Source organism: Tyto alba, unplaced genomic scaffold (genome assembly GCF_018691265.1).
Source record: "Tyto alba isolate M040663 unplaced genomic scaffold, T.alba_DEE_v4.0 Super-Scaffold_27, whole genome shotgun sequence".
NCBI classification, from domain to species: Eukaryota; Metazoa; Chordata; class Aves; order Strigiformes; family Tytonidae; genus Tyto; species Tyto alba.
In genome coordinates this window covers 6,554,535-6,569,007 of record NW_024881301.1, presented here as the reverse complement: position 1 = coordinate 6,569,007, position 14,473 = coordinate 6,554,535, and the positions used below count along the sequence as shown (strand labels likewise).

At 40.4% G+C, this 14,473-nt stretch overlaps 1 protein-coding gene across 1 annotated transcript in view; it reads left to right on the top strand.

Annotated features, from left to right (window-relative positions):
- TAF4B (TATA-box binding protein associated factor 4b) overlaps positions 1–14,473 on the top strand; it is a 73,606-nt gene that overhangs the window by 39,573 nt on the left and 19,560 nt on the right. The window contains exons 11-13 of the mRNA XM_042798274.1: positions 1,791–1,921; positions 7,593–7,718; positions 8,751–8,807. Of these exons, the coding sequence (XP_042654208.1) occupies positions 1,791–1,921; positions 7,593–7,718; positions 8,751–8,807 (314 nt within the window). The remainder of the gene's footprint in view (positions 1–1,790; positions 1,922–7,592; positions 7,719–8,750; positions 8,808–14,473) is intronic.

Genomic DNA, 14,473 nt, shown 5'->3' with positions numbered 1-14,473 from the left:
CGAGCATGTAACCTGCAAATGTGATCTGCTACCTCAGTACATCCTGCATCAGTTAGCCAGATGTGCCACCCGAGCTGTGTGGGGCATAGCTGAGTGAAGTAAGTGCTGTGCTACTAGGGGAAAAGGGAAAGTAGACATTGAAACTGGTGCCTAGAAGCTTTTCTCAAAATTCAGTAGAGAGTTAAACAGTTACCTGTGGGAAGTAGATACAAGGAAAAATACAGGGTTCTACAAAGACATAAAGAGAAAGTACTTTAGAATATTTGTCTGGTTTGGAGTGGGAAGACAATTCATTGAAAGATGGAAAATACAAGTCTGGCTGTTTCATGGCTGTCATGGTAGCTGTTTCACATTAATAATAACAATTCATGTCGTAAATGAAACACGTTTTGATTGTGAGGAAAGGAATGCTGTCAGGGAGTACAGCAATTCAGAAAATGAATGCTTCTGCTCTTGCACTGAGCCCTCTTTGTTTTAGGAAGTGTGTGTGTGTGTGTGTGTGGAGGGAGGTCTTGAGGTTTGGGGGGATTTTGTTTTGTCTTTAAGCTGATGTTTCAGTATTCTGGTAGTATAGTGGGAAACTGATGAGGAAGTGTTGAAAGGTGATTGAACAAAATGAGCTTTGCACTCAGCTAAGGTATAGGCCAATGCTTACTGGCCAAGATCAAATAGTGAGAACACTTTGACTATATCTGGGAAAGCATAGATTCTTCCTGTCTTGCGAGATTGTTATTTGTTTTCAGTTAGAGTGGCAAAGGCAAATGAAATAGGTGATTAGGTTTTTTTTTTTTTTTACAGTATACTGTTTATCCATTCTTAACACTCCACTTGGCAATAAATACTGAAATGTGTTTTGAAGGCGTGCTGTATATTGCATCATAAAGTATTACAGCCACTGTAAATGCAGTGAGGGGCAAGGAAAAGCGCTTCTGACGGGTACGGTGTGTGAAGCATGTGAAACTGCTGCCTGCTGTGCCTACCAGGGAAATGTTGCTGCCATTCAGGTGTCCTGATGGAGCTGTGTTGAGTGATCGATGGTGTCAACCATGGGAAGGCTTCTCTGTCGGCAGCCTGCAGCCGCGGGAAGGTGGCGGAGGTGATGCCCAGCTCTGGGCACGGGGCTGGGGCAGCTTTGCCCGGAGCCGTCACCAGCCTCAGTCTCAGCTGCTAAAACACAGAGAGGCAGAGTCAGCCCGAGAGAAAAGGTTGAAGGTGATGGCATGATGAGCCTGACTGGGCTTGATCTGTGTTGTCCGAGCTGCTGCAGTGCGATGGCTGGGTCGGCCTGCCCCGTGCCAGCCGGCAGAGGCAGGTGGGAGGGTCCCGTGTGCCTGGAGTACACTGCAAAAACCATCCCTGCTCATCGAATAAATGTCATGAGTTGTTAACAAGCACAGTGTCAAGCAGGGCAGAATGTAATTCTCTATTTTTTTTAATTACTGGAATTAACAGAATATGGCACTAATTTCTACAGCTACCACTTCTCCCCCTCCCCGAACATGAAGCTTGATTTGTGTTCTTATTAACTTTGTCCTATAAATGACCTTGCAAGGAGAGTGGTTCTGGAGGCTAAGTGAAACAATGTCTATATTTTCTGAAGCTCCAGGCTAAGTTTTATTAATGTAATGTCTGAGATCTTTGAAGTTGTGACTTTACCAGGAAAATCATAATCTCCAAACCTTTATTCATAATGGGTATGACTTCCAGGGGGAACAGAATACCTGCTGTGCTAATTATTTCAATTATCAGCCACTACTAAAACACGTAATGGATTTTCTCTGCTTCCACAGGTAAAAGGCATGACATTATGGAACTTAACTCTGATGTTGTGAACTTGATCTCCCACGCTACACAGGAGAGACTACGAGGGCTCCTAGAAAAACTAACTGTAATTGCTCAGCACAGAGTATCAACCCATAAGGTAAAGGAAATCATTAAGCAAGTTTTGCACCAAAGTTTTCCTGCTTTGCAGCCTTGAAGGTAAACCTCTTCCAAGTATAGGCACATCATATGCAGTATGTGCATTTTCAGTATCTACCAAAGGCTGGTTTTGTTTTAACTGTTTATAGCCTCTAACTATTCCTTACATTTTCTATTCAACTTGTTGGATAGGTGCTCTTAAAAGCCAGCATAAGAGTAAATGCATGCGTTTCTCCTTTTCCATAGAAGCAGTGGCTGTTATACAAAATCTGGATTAGAATGGTTTTGGTGGTCGGGTTGATTTATAGATTTGTGTTTGCTTTATGCATTTACTGTTGGTGGAACTGCAGTACTGGCTGAGTCAAAAGCCTTGGGAAACTGAATTGAGTATTTTGTTTTTAGGAAGTGCTCCAAGTGAGGGCAGAGACCCCTTTGATCTTACAAGTTTCTGGAACTTTTTTTCCCATCAGTGCTACTTGAGAGGGAGGGGAGGGAACCCTGTATTATCTCCATTCCATAGAAAGTATATTGGGTTCTGGTGAGGCAGTGTCCCTTAAGATGCACATATGGTACAAATGGGAAGCAATAGCTTACTAGTAGCCAGAATAGCTCTTTGAGGCTTTTTTTTTGTCATTCAGTAACAAGATACTAGTCCTTACTTTTTTCACTATCAAGCTGTTTTAGAAAAATATTGGAAGTTAGAAGCAGATGTATCTGTCAACTGTTAAGTTTTTGTTTGTTTCACGTTTTTTTTTACAGGAACTTTATGCTTAATGAAATTTAACAAGAGCAGCTAACTGATGGGATAGGAGTTATTTTTGTACTGAATAATTTTTATAGGCTTTTAAGCACTGGAGAAGCAGTAGTAAAGAGCAGGAACTATTTGGAAACTTCCAAGTATTTATAATGATGTCTGGAGCAGTTGGAGTATGCTGTTCCTTGCCAGAAGATGATGCAGTAGAAAAAAAAATCAATATAGAAAAAGTATAGTTTTTTATGAGAAGTCTTTAGAAATCTGGACATGTTCTGTGTTGTCTTTCCAAAGCGGGAGATCCAATAGAGCTTGTAAGCAAAAGTGAGGTGGAAGCTGAAGTCCTGAGTAATCAGTAGGACTTGGTGTCTTTCAGACACCAGGGACACAAGGGAATGTTTTTGGACAGTGGGTTTGATAGGACTGATTTCTTCCTCATTGAACAAAAGCAATAGAAAAACTGATAGTTTTTGTCTGATTGAATTGCCAGAAGCAATGATAGGATTGTATGACTGCAATAAGCTTGCTTTCTTTTCCTCTTCTCTCAAAAACAAACAAATAAACAAAAAAGTAATGGGCATAATAATCCTAGAGGCACAAGTGTCCTCTTTTGTTAGGAAGATGGTATTATACTACGGAGGAGTGTCCTACAAGATTGCATTTGTGAGTAATATTATTGAGAGAGATGCTGACAAGCTTTTAGAAATCTAAGTTCAAGAACAGAACACTACAGGGTTTTGGAGCCCTGTGATGTATTTATATATGTATTTACACAGCCCCATATTCCATCTCCCCCAGTCCTTGCCCCGTCCTCTTTTCCCCGTAGGCTATTGGTAGGTACCAGTGTGCAGTGTGGGCTCCATGTATTTCAGAGAATTATCCAGAACCTTTTCAAGAGGATTGGGTGGTTGCCCTGTATGTTTATTAGCCTATCTTCATTACAAAAAGACACACAGTAATAGGGATAGGTGTGGTGAAACCAAAGTAACTATTGTGAGGGTAGAAGTTGGTGTAAAAAGCCAGTACTTCATGGAATCATACTCTTGAAGCTCTTCTTCCCAGTTTGCTCAGCTCATGTCAAGCAGCTTACATCTGATGGGTAGCCCTGTAGAGAGAAAGAGAGTTGGCAGGGTAGAAGCTTCATACCATACCACCATGTAGACTTGCCAACTTTTGCCCTTTTTTTGATAAATACAAGAAGGGGGGGAAAAAAAAAGTATATAATTGGAAGTCATTAACTTAATTAGGATAAAATTATCATGGTGATCTCTTTATCTGAAGCAGGAATAGCCTTTCAGATTGTTGTAAGCTGATCTCTGTGCTGCAACTCTTCTTGCAGTGCCTTTATAGTACCTCAGTAAGACCATAAAAGCAATTAGCTAGCTGGTTTGGTTCCTCGGCAGCTTCCCTCCTATAATCTGGAGAACTGCCGAGATACGAGCGTACGTGTGATATAATATGATAACCAAGACCAGAATTAATAATGACAACTAAACAGTAGAGTACTTAAAAACCATTTTTGATGTAGATGGGCTCAGCACAACATGAGATGACTGCCATGCTCCTGTGTTTGGAGCTGGTGAGCACACGACTTGGAGAGGCATGGCATGGTGCTGTGCTGTAAACACTGCTCCATGAAAACATTTACCCTGTGTGCAGTAGCAGCCAAGCACTGCAACCCCAAACTGAATTATCTGGAGGGCAACATAGTGTGGCTGCTGCACTGGTTTAAGGGGTAAGCTCTAAATGTAGCGAAGGAGTGAGCAGGCCTAGATGTGAGAACAACCAGCCTCCCACCCACCCTGGACCGCCATCAAACTGCAGCATGCCGAAGAACTTACCACAAGCTTTTCTGTTATTGACTTGGTTTAGGGGTTGACTATATAAAATCTAAAGCTTAATAGGTTCCCACATAGTAGCTGAGCCTCTGCAATGAACTGCCTGTGTTCCCGCTCTGTCTTCATCAAGGCTGTTCAACATGACTTAAACTGTTCAGATTTTGTTGGATTCTTCCAACTTCCTCCTGGTGGACTGAAGTGGAGTGCAGGTTCCTTGTATGTGGGTTTTTCCTTTCTGCCCCTGGATATGCAATACATTCCTGGTGCTGAACCGCCTTAGACAGGTTTCAGATTCATTTACAGGTATGTGATAATCTAGGAAGGAAGTTGCAAATCCCACACAAGGTGTATAACTGGTCTTGAATTTGTTGTCAGCTCTCTTCTCACTAAAGACATACCTGGGAACGCTTTGCTTCAGTGCTGCATGTTTCAAATATGTGTAAACCTGATGTAAAAATTTTGGTAGAAATCGGCTGTGCTTTAGAGCACATCTGTGGAGAAGTCTTGAGTGTATGCATTTCTCTTGGAGGAAAAAAAAAAGTGTGGAAGAATTAATTTTATAACAAGATTGTATAGATGCACTAATGTGCTATTGTTGTGTGAAAGCGATAGCTTCTTTCTGGGTAGCACAAAAACTTTATTTCACTTCTGGTGATTAAACTCCAGATTAAATTTAGCTCAGTTAAAGTAGAAATTACTTTTTTAACTGTAAGATACACAAGTTCAGCTATGGTCCATAGAAATCTAACAGTGCTCTGTATTGTGGTTATGTGCTTTATCTATCAGTAACTTCAATTCTGGCCTCAATTACACTTGTAAGTTCAGTTTTGTTGGGATTGCACAGTTGTAGCTGGGGACAGTTTGACCATATGTGAGGAAGTTGAACTGTTATATGGACAAACACTGAATCCAACTTGCTTCAGATAGTAATGGCTATAAGTTCTGAATAGGTATGCAATATAATGTTTTCTGTCTAAGCAATTCAGTGCTAAATGATCACAGAGAACAAGTTCATTGAGTAGTACAGAGTATAACTGCAGGTGTTCCTCTTCTAAAAATTCCAGAAATAAGGTATCTTAAATTTAGTTGTTGATGAGTTGAAATACTGTTATGGATGCACTGATTTCCTGTCCCATATAAGCTCATAGTAGTGCATTGGATTGCTTCTGGTTGAGAGACCCTATGCCTAATTGGCATTGGATTTGGCTTTAAAAATGTGAGTATCTGACTCTGACTTTGGGCATTCCAAAGCGAAACACTTGTAAACTTTGGAAAAAATAATCTTCTGGTAACACAGCTTTCTTTGTCCTTTTAAAAGGATCACAGCATGTTTGTGAATTATTATAAACTGCTGCTTTGAAACAAATTGTACTAATGTACTGAGACTGACTCAAAATAATGTATGTTTTGTGGGGAGCTGTGTAAAAAACAAATCCTCGAGCAGTAACAGAAGAGGGGGAAAAGGTTTGTTGGACACTTTTCAGAGCCACAGACTCTGCTTGGGAAAGAAAGGCTCCTTGGTTGCAACACGTGGTGTGATCTGAGCCACCACTAGTGATACGTGACAATGTGGTGGCTCATTGGAAAGGACCAAACTTAATACCAGAAGAGGGATTGACTTCATGCTCTGGCTGGGTTGTGAGAATTCATATTGGGAGACAATGGTGCCCCACAAGAAGACTTTTACTTTCCTTCCGGCTTCTAAAAGTATATGACTGGGTGTGGGAAGAAGAGTCTGAGTATACTGTATTTGAAAACTAAAAATTTAGCAGCGGAAGTCACTGATAGTCTATTTACTTAAAATATACCCTTGCCTTAAATATAGCTGCAAAATATGCTGTGCTTATTCCAGAATAGTTGTGTGTTGACGTTGCTTCATTAAAGTGTGAGACTGGGGTAGGGTAGAAAGAAGTGTTGTTGAAAGTATATAGAAGGTTTGGCTGGTAAAAGCCCAAGGATCAGTTTCTCAGGAAAAGACAAGCTTGCAAAGTAACAGAGAAAGAAGATGACTCTAGGACATGCATTAAAGAGTGGTACAAACAGGTGGCAGAGACATGTCTCATCTGGAATAGGCTCCCTGCCTTGTTTTGCCTAATGCCCTCTGGCCAATGCATGGCTTAAATAGCCTGGTTTTGGAAGAGCAGAATAGTAAAACCAAACTTTTCATTGCTAGTTGACCCATGTTTTAGATCTTTCCTTTCTCTGCCATCTTTCCTATCTAAAGTGAACCTAAACTCAGACTTTCCAGTGAGAGCAAAAATAGTATGAAAAATAAACTACTGATTGTTATTTTTTACATCAAAAGAACTACTGTCTTGTTTTGATTCATGTGTGTCCCGTTATTGTTGGAACTATTCATTAGTATTCACTGGCCCAGCTTTGCACAGTGGGCTGACCCAGATGACTTCCACAAGTCATCTTTCAACATAAAGTATTACATTACTTGAAAGCATCCACTGAGGCAAAAATATGTATTCCTAAAACTATAATAAACCATATGTAATTTATGTCACTTTCCCACCCCCAAGATTCATTATAACTAGTTCTAAACCACCCCCCTCCCCATTCCATAAAACCTCTTTTTGGAAATGCCAGGTATGGTTTATTTCAAATTCTGGACTAAATGGCTGAAACTAGAACACCAAACACTAGAAACTTAAAATGTCTTTTTTTTTTTTTTCTTCACCCTTTTCTCTTTAAATGGGAAAGGATATGATGTTCTACTGCTTTACAATTCTTTTTTTTCCTCTTAACCTGTCCAGAAGACAGTCTTGTACATATGTTTACTGGATATGAAGCTACTGTTTAAAACAAAATTTTAGCCTTTAGACTTAGACTTTATTGTTGTTACAGTCAATATAGACTAGATGTTGTTAATGTCACTTGTTCAGTAACATCTTTCTAGTCACACGTGCCAGGAAACATGCTTCAGTGGAGAGGAAATGTGTAAATGACTACCTATGACCTACACTTTTCAGCTTTGAAAAAACACTGTTGTTCTTTTTAGGTTGTTCCCATTGGGTTTATTAGCTGTAGTGGTGTATCTAAAAGTCTGGTTGTCTGTAACAAACTTCTCTTTCCAGGAGAGTGACAGATATATTGTATCTAGTGACACTAGAGCACAGCTGAGATTTCTTGAAAAGCTTGATCACCTAGAAAAGCAGAGAAAGATTGAAGAGGAACGTGAAATGTTGCTTCGAGCAGCCAAGGTAAGAACTTAACTTCTAGCTCTCCAAGGAATTAGTGCTGTCCTTTAGACTGGTGAACATATTCAGGTTTCTCCTATTTCTGCTTTAAATGTAGTAACCATTAACCCTGTAACTGGAAATCTGTAATGTTTAGGATAGCTTAGGCTATAGAGAAAAGAGGTTTAGCTTTTTACATTATTTAAAAAAATCACAGGAGTTCTTTCAGATGTGTGGTGGGGTGGACTCTTCTTTTGAGATTATTCCTACTGGTCAAAATTAAATAAAAGAAGTATTCACATAGCTGTAAACGTCCTTCCTGGCTCTATTTCTGGATCTGGAATTGGTATATCTTTCTTCATATTTGTGTATGGCACTGTTTGAAAATATGGGTTCACTATGTATGTTCAAGCTGGAGCCTGGTGAGACCCACCACCCTGCCAGATGTATTAACCTTCTGTAGTCAGATTAGAGGGCTAGCCTTGGAGCTGGTACCCTAGCATCTGCGAGCTCCTGATGGAGCCACTCCTAGTACAGAATAAGTACCATTCTTCCCCCTTCCCTCAAGAACAGGAGAAAAAAAAAATCAATAGATGTTGCTCCATCAGATGTGACTTGATCATCTTCTGTTTGTTGGTTTTTTGGTTTGGAGTCAAGTTGAGTTCTGGAGCCCCTTGAGTGGACACCTAATCTAGACTTGAAAGAACTGTTGTACTTGCAGGAGTATGACTCCCTTTCTTATACTTCCTGTTCTTTTTAAGTGTCTGCTGCAGACATGAACAACATCATGCCTAGACTGGACCTGACTGACAGTGTTAGCATCATTTTCGGCTTAATCTTGCTTCAGGCTAGAGCAGAGGCAGCCAGCCCAGATGAGGAGGGGGTGTGCGTATGTGTGTGGAGGGGGAGGGAAGCCAGTCTGGATTGAGGCATTCACCCCTGGAGCTAAATCTTTCAATCACCAGAGAAAATTGTCATTTATTAAATATTTAACAGATACTACGGTGTTTGGATGCCAGTATTTTCTATTCAATCTTTTTCCTCTTCCTTCGGTAGAGCCGTTCCAATAAAGAAGATCCAGAGCAACTGCGGTTAAAGCAGAAAGCGAAAGAGGTAGGACTTTCCAGTTACCATGCTTGCCTTTGTGTGTTGAGAGAAGGTTGGCAGCCCTGTCCTGGCAATTAGGTCAGGGTTTATTTTGCTGCTGCATACCATTTGCAGAGGCCTTGGGGAAGGACAGGAACTGCCACAGGCAAGGGCAGTGCTTCAAATGAGGTCAATGAATTATGAGCTCTCTTTTTTAACATTTTATTTTCGTAGTTTCAGTCCTGTCTAGAAATGGTCCTTTGTAAACTGCAGCAGTACACTTGGTAGGAATATAATGTGGGATTAGAGAGGAAAAAAAAAAAAAAAAAAAGAAACTTTGAGATTTAGCATCTGGGACTGTACAATAGGCTACATTTTTCCAGGGTAATTGTTCGTTTTGTAAATCTGATACTGCTTATAATTCTTTGGCTGGGAGGCGGTACTGGGATTTAGTTTTAAATGGAAAACGCCTCTGGCTTTTAATTTTCTGGGCCCAGCAGTTTTCTGTTCTGGAATGGAGCCCTTGTTTCACACAGTTCATGTTTAGCTGCAGGGGTTTTAGTTTATAGCTTAGACTGGTTAAGCTTTTACTCCCAGAGGCCTCTGCATAGCAACTGTAGAAATCAACAAATAAGTTCATTTATGTCTGCAGCCTCCTCTCAGTAGCTGACTTTTTACATTTCCCAATATCCATTTCCTGACTTTTCTAGCCTGAGAGAAAAAAGCTCCACTAATTGGAGCTTATTTTAATTGAGCCTTAATATTGGATCTCACTGGAGTTGCCCCCAGAGCTACTGGGAACAGAATGAAATGAAAGTACCTAAGGTTGAAGATGTGTGTGCATGTGTATGTGTGTGAAATTTTTCACTTGACCTACAGATTCTTTTCCCTGCTGAATAAATCATCAAGCCTGTTCACATTTCTGATTAAGGATCTGACAGCAGACGATAATAAAGACAATTGAGGTGTGAGACGTGTGATACAGAGCTGAAGAAATTGGTTTCTATAGTTACTTGACTGATTTCATGCAATTTTTAAGGATCTTTGTGCTAAATGAGAGTGATTTTCTGAGCAACCTTTTTCCTTAACTGTGCCTCTTGAACTATGAAATTTGTTGTTGCTTAACATTGCTGCACTTGGCTCCTAGGTGCCAGCAGCAGCAGCAGGTTATTTATGAATGCTTTAAAGTCCCTTATTGTTTGGATTAATGTAGGAGCCCAGGCAAAACAAATGGAAATCCAGTAAAATAGTATTAGAATCAATGCTCTGGATTTGCACCATAGTAGAAGAAATTTGTAAAATAAGAGGAGAGAGAAGGAACTTGCTTTACTATCTATCAATTAATTCTTTCTTTCTACTTACAACTCTTTCTTCATGCTTGCAATCTGTGAGTACAAAGTTGCCCTAAAGCTCTTCCCAGTTTGCCTCTAGTGGCACCAGGATCAACAATCAGTGGGTGATGCTAATTTGTCTTGTTTTGTAGGTGGCTTTACCTCTGCATCATCTGGTCATTTTTAGAGGTTCTTTCTTTTAATAAAACACTGCAAAGTGATACATTTATGCAGCTTCTTTTCTCTTTTCTTCTGAACAATAATGTGTAGGATCTTGAAAAATATTCTGTGATCTGGATATTTAGAACAGAAGGAAGTTAGGTGTGTGGTTTGGGTCTTTTTTTAGGTTGGTTGGTACTGTTAATGAAATCTCTTTAATCTCTTGTTAATGAAATTTCTTTTAAAAAGTGGCATATAGGTGTAGAGAAAAGGACCCAACAGAGCAGAGGCAGCATCTAAGTTTAGCACTTGGTGTTCTACTAAGTGCTTGACTTCACCTCCTTAAGTGCATCTTATCTTGTGCCAGACTAACACAGCCTTCATTGCACTTGTCGTGCATATTTTTCCATGCTGTGCTGCTCCCACAGCAACAGTCTCCAACTGCTTCACCAAAAGAAGAGGAGGCAGATGTGCCTTTTGGGACAACACAGATCTTTGTGTCAGTTGGTATTGCCTTGTCCTTTGTCCTGCTGCTTTGTTCTCTGGAGAGTGAGGCAGCCAGAACTTCTCTAGGCTTCACATTTCACATGGGGATACCTACCTTCTGTGCCTCTCTTATCTGTGAGACCATCTTAAGCTAGAGTGGAAGTGAGCCCAAATGCAACTGGTCAGTTTGGCACTCTATTGACAGCTTGGTGATAAATGGTCAGCACACTTTTGCATTAAAAAATGCAAACATGACTAGAGCTGGAATAAGAACAAAATAAAAATTGACATATATCCGAAGGCTGAAACTGGTAACACAGAAGCACAGTGTATACTGGGATGAAAGCCTGAGGTGCTTACCATTGTCTGTCTGTCCTGTTGTGTTGGGAGTGTAGCCTGCTCCTAAGAAGCCACTCGGGAATTTTGATACCTCTGTCAGCTGGAACTGGACCCTTTCCAGACCACTCCGAGTATCCTCTGGAAAGCCTGATCTGATCCACTTAAAGTTCTTTAAGAATGAATATGGGCCTTCCTTTTTCAAATCCATGTTTTATGTGTTGATGGTGACCCCAGGAGAAGGAAGAGGGGGTGGGGTAATGGCACTGGAGCATGTTCTAAAGCATTATTTCCCAAAATGCAAAGTCTATATCCTAACAATGAATACTCATCAATCCAGGATGTGCTGTCATCCAGCAGCTGGAGGCAACATCTTAACATTGCTGGAAGTACATCCAGAGACTCAGCAGTGGATTCTTTTATCCAAAAGGCTATATATAATTGCTGTGACCTTTTCATCCCTTTTTGCATGACCTATTGCCTCAAACCTCCCCTATGCTAAGTCATTTACTTTCCTATATTCTTAGTCTACGTAGCTTGCTCTGAATTACATCTATTTACTTCCACCTTTCACCTGTTTCAGCAGATTTTAATACATATAGAAAGTGCGCATTCCTTCTGAGACAGCTTCAAGGCTTGCCGCAAGCTGCGCCTTTGTGCACTCAAGAATTTTGTCCTTGCTCACCTCATGGGCCAGCTCTTTGTGCAACGGTGTTCCTGAAGTCTGGGTAAATTACCCCTGCTGTTCATTCAGCCTTATCTGTCACTTCAAGCTGAGAGGACACAGTCCTTGCATTGTCCCTGATGCTTGCACTTTTAAGCCATAACTTTTTTTAGGTGCTTTCTGCTATTTTCTGTTGTACTTTCAACTATACTTCCAATCACAAAGAAAATGTTCAGTTGATGCAATTCTTGTAGCTGTATTTATAGTTTATCTCTGGATTCATCCCTTTTCTGAAACGAGCTTACTTAAATTGAGTAGGTGTAGGATGCTGTCAAATGCACAAGCACACCATATGAACAGTGAATCCCAGGAGACCTGTAAAAATGTCAGTATTAAACCACGTATACTCTAAATTTAAATATAAACCCTGATCTTTTGTAATTCTGTCTCTCATCTTCAAAAATGAGTATGCTTGTAGGATGGCTTCAGGAAGCTTAAGGCTGAGGCTGAAGAAACCTTTCAGGTTATATGTGTGCAAGATTGCTGCTTGGGGTTGAGCAGGTGAACAGGTGTTGTACCGATAGCATCTTTGCTCATTCCATGGTAGTTACCTTCATCTCTGCTCTTAACTTGTGGACCTTGCAGCATTTGTTGGTGGATAAAGGTGAGCAGCTGTGTCTTGAACTAGGGGAAGGAGTGTGTGGAGCAAGCACCTGATGGACAGCAGGCTTGCCTGCCCCATTCATTCCTTGCTCGTCCAGCAGCTCTATTCACTTACGGCTGCACAGGTCTTCCCAGTCCCATGTTCCTGCCTGCTTGACGCAGTTGTGCATTTTACTGTTGTGAGTTTGTCACAGACGTCACAAGACGGCAGTAGATGAGACGCTGAGAAAATTCAATACCTTTTAGTATCAACTGACTGGGAGGAAAATAGCAAACCCTGGGGTTTTTTGTAGAGACAAAACAAACCCTATCAAAAACATCAAACACAAAGTCTGCATGATTCCAATGAGTTCCTGGGTGTTACATAGTTATTAACTGAATTTTAGTTGTTCTGTAGTATCTTTTTTTCAAAAATCATCTTTTTTTAATTTTCTATTTCGTCTGTCCATCCTAACTCTTTGCCAAATTTCTTCTCACATTCTCAGATAAAAAGTAACTGTAACCTGATTCTATGCTGTTCTCCCTACCGTCTCCAACCCACATTTTCAAGCTGTTTGTTTACTTTTCCCCCCATGCCTCTTGTGCTGCTTCTGTATTTAGTCTTCTGGACCTAATGGTTCAAATTCTTTAAGACCACTCTCATGGCAGGGGAAAAGGAAACTCCCTAGTTAACCATAACCTCTCAAAAAAGCAAACAAGATGCTGCGAGCAAAATAAGATCTCATCGCGATCAATTGACTTTTTATGAGTCTTCAGTGACAACCTGAGAGCTTCTGCTTAATTATCTGATTTATATCATCATTATTGTTCTGTAGTGTTCCTTACCTGCTTCTACATGTTCTGAAAAAAAAGCATGATTATTGAACAGACGTAAATTTTGTTACCCTGCAGTGTAGCCCTTCAAATAACAAAGGACTATCCTCAGAGATTCAGTGTGTTACAAGTCTTGCAGAAAGTCAGGGATGGAAATCCTGTAAAGTGTTAGATTGAGCCAACTAAAAAGTGAACCAAATTCCTGTTTATGTGGAAATCGTATTGGTATTCTGAAGGAACGTAAGAAAAGAGCAGCTGAGATTGTGTCGGATACCCTGAAACCAGCTGACTGGAAGACGATAGCAACTGTCTTTAGTGAAAAACAAAAGCTCCCCCAAACTCCATTAAGCCTGTTCATAGATTTTCAAATAACCTTTTCTAAGTTTCTCTGAAAGACTATAATGGACATGTAACCAACTGAAAATATAGCCTTGGATTAGAAATTTGCTAATAGAGGAAATGAGAGTGAGTGAATGAATACAGTGTAACAGCAGCTGAAAAGAATTCAAAATACCGTGCACTTGGAATAACCGTGATTGTTTTTAAAGTAATGTCTTGCAAGGGCTGGGCACTGCCCCGTTGTGATAGCGCAGGTCTGTGATGATCATTGAGCACTCTTCTCACAAGTGATAGCACCTGAAGCAAAAAATACAGAATACATTGCCTTGGTGTGGTGTGCTGTAGGCTTGTTCTTGGCCTTGCAACAAAAGTAGCCTAGGCAGTATCTGAAAACACACGGAAAGAGCTGGATGCCGGATACTAAACACCCAGGAACTTCCCTGGGCCTCCAGGTCAGACAAGCTGATGGTGTGTGCACATGGAAAAGCATGCTCCAGATGTTCTAGAATACACAGAAATGTATCAATAATTGTTAAACAAAACAAACAAAAAAAAATGGTAAAAGGCAATACTTTAGTATTAGACAGACGAGGCACCTTGTCCTGGGGGACACAGCCACAATAGGTCCTGTTCTGCCACTGAAGCATGTATGTGGAGTATTAACCTGAAAGAAATCTACAGTATTACATGCAGCCCTATTATAAGTTAGGACTTCATATCAAACCAGTGCATGCTATTCTGCCTTTCTGCTGTTAAATCTAAAATTACAATGGAGGGAAAAGTCAGTGGAAACTAATTGTATGCCTAATTAAAACAGTTTGAAAGGAAGCAATTGCAAGTAGAGAAATTGCATTATAGGCAAGAGGAGAGGATGGTAAATGTTTAAATATGCAGCCTTCAAA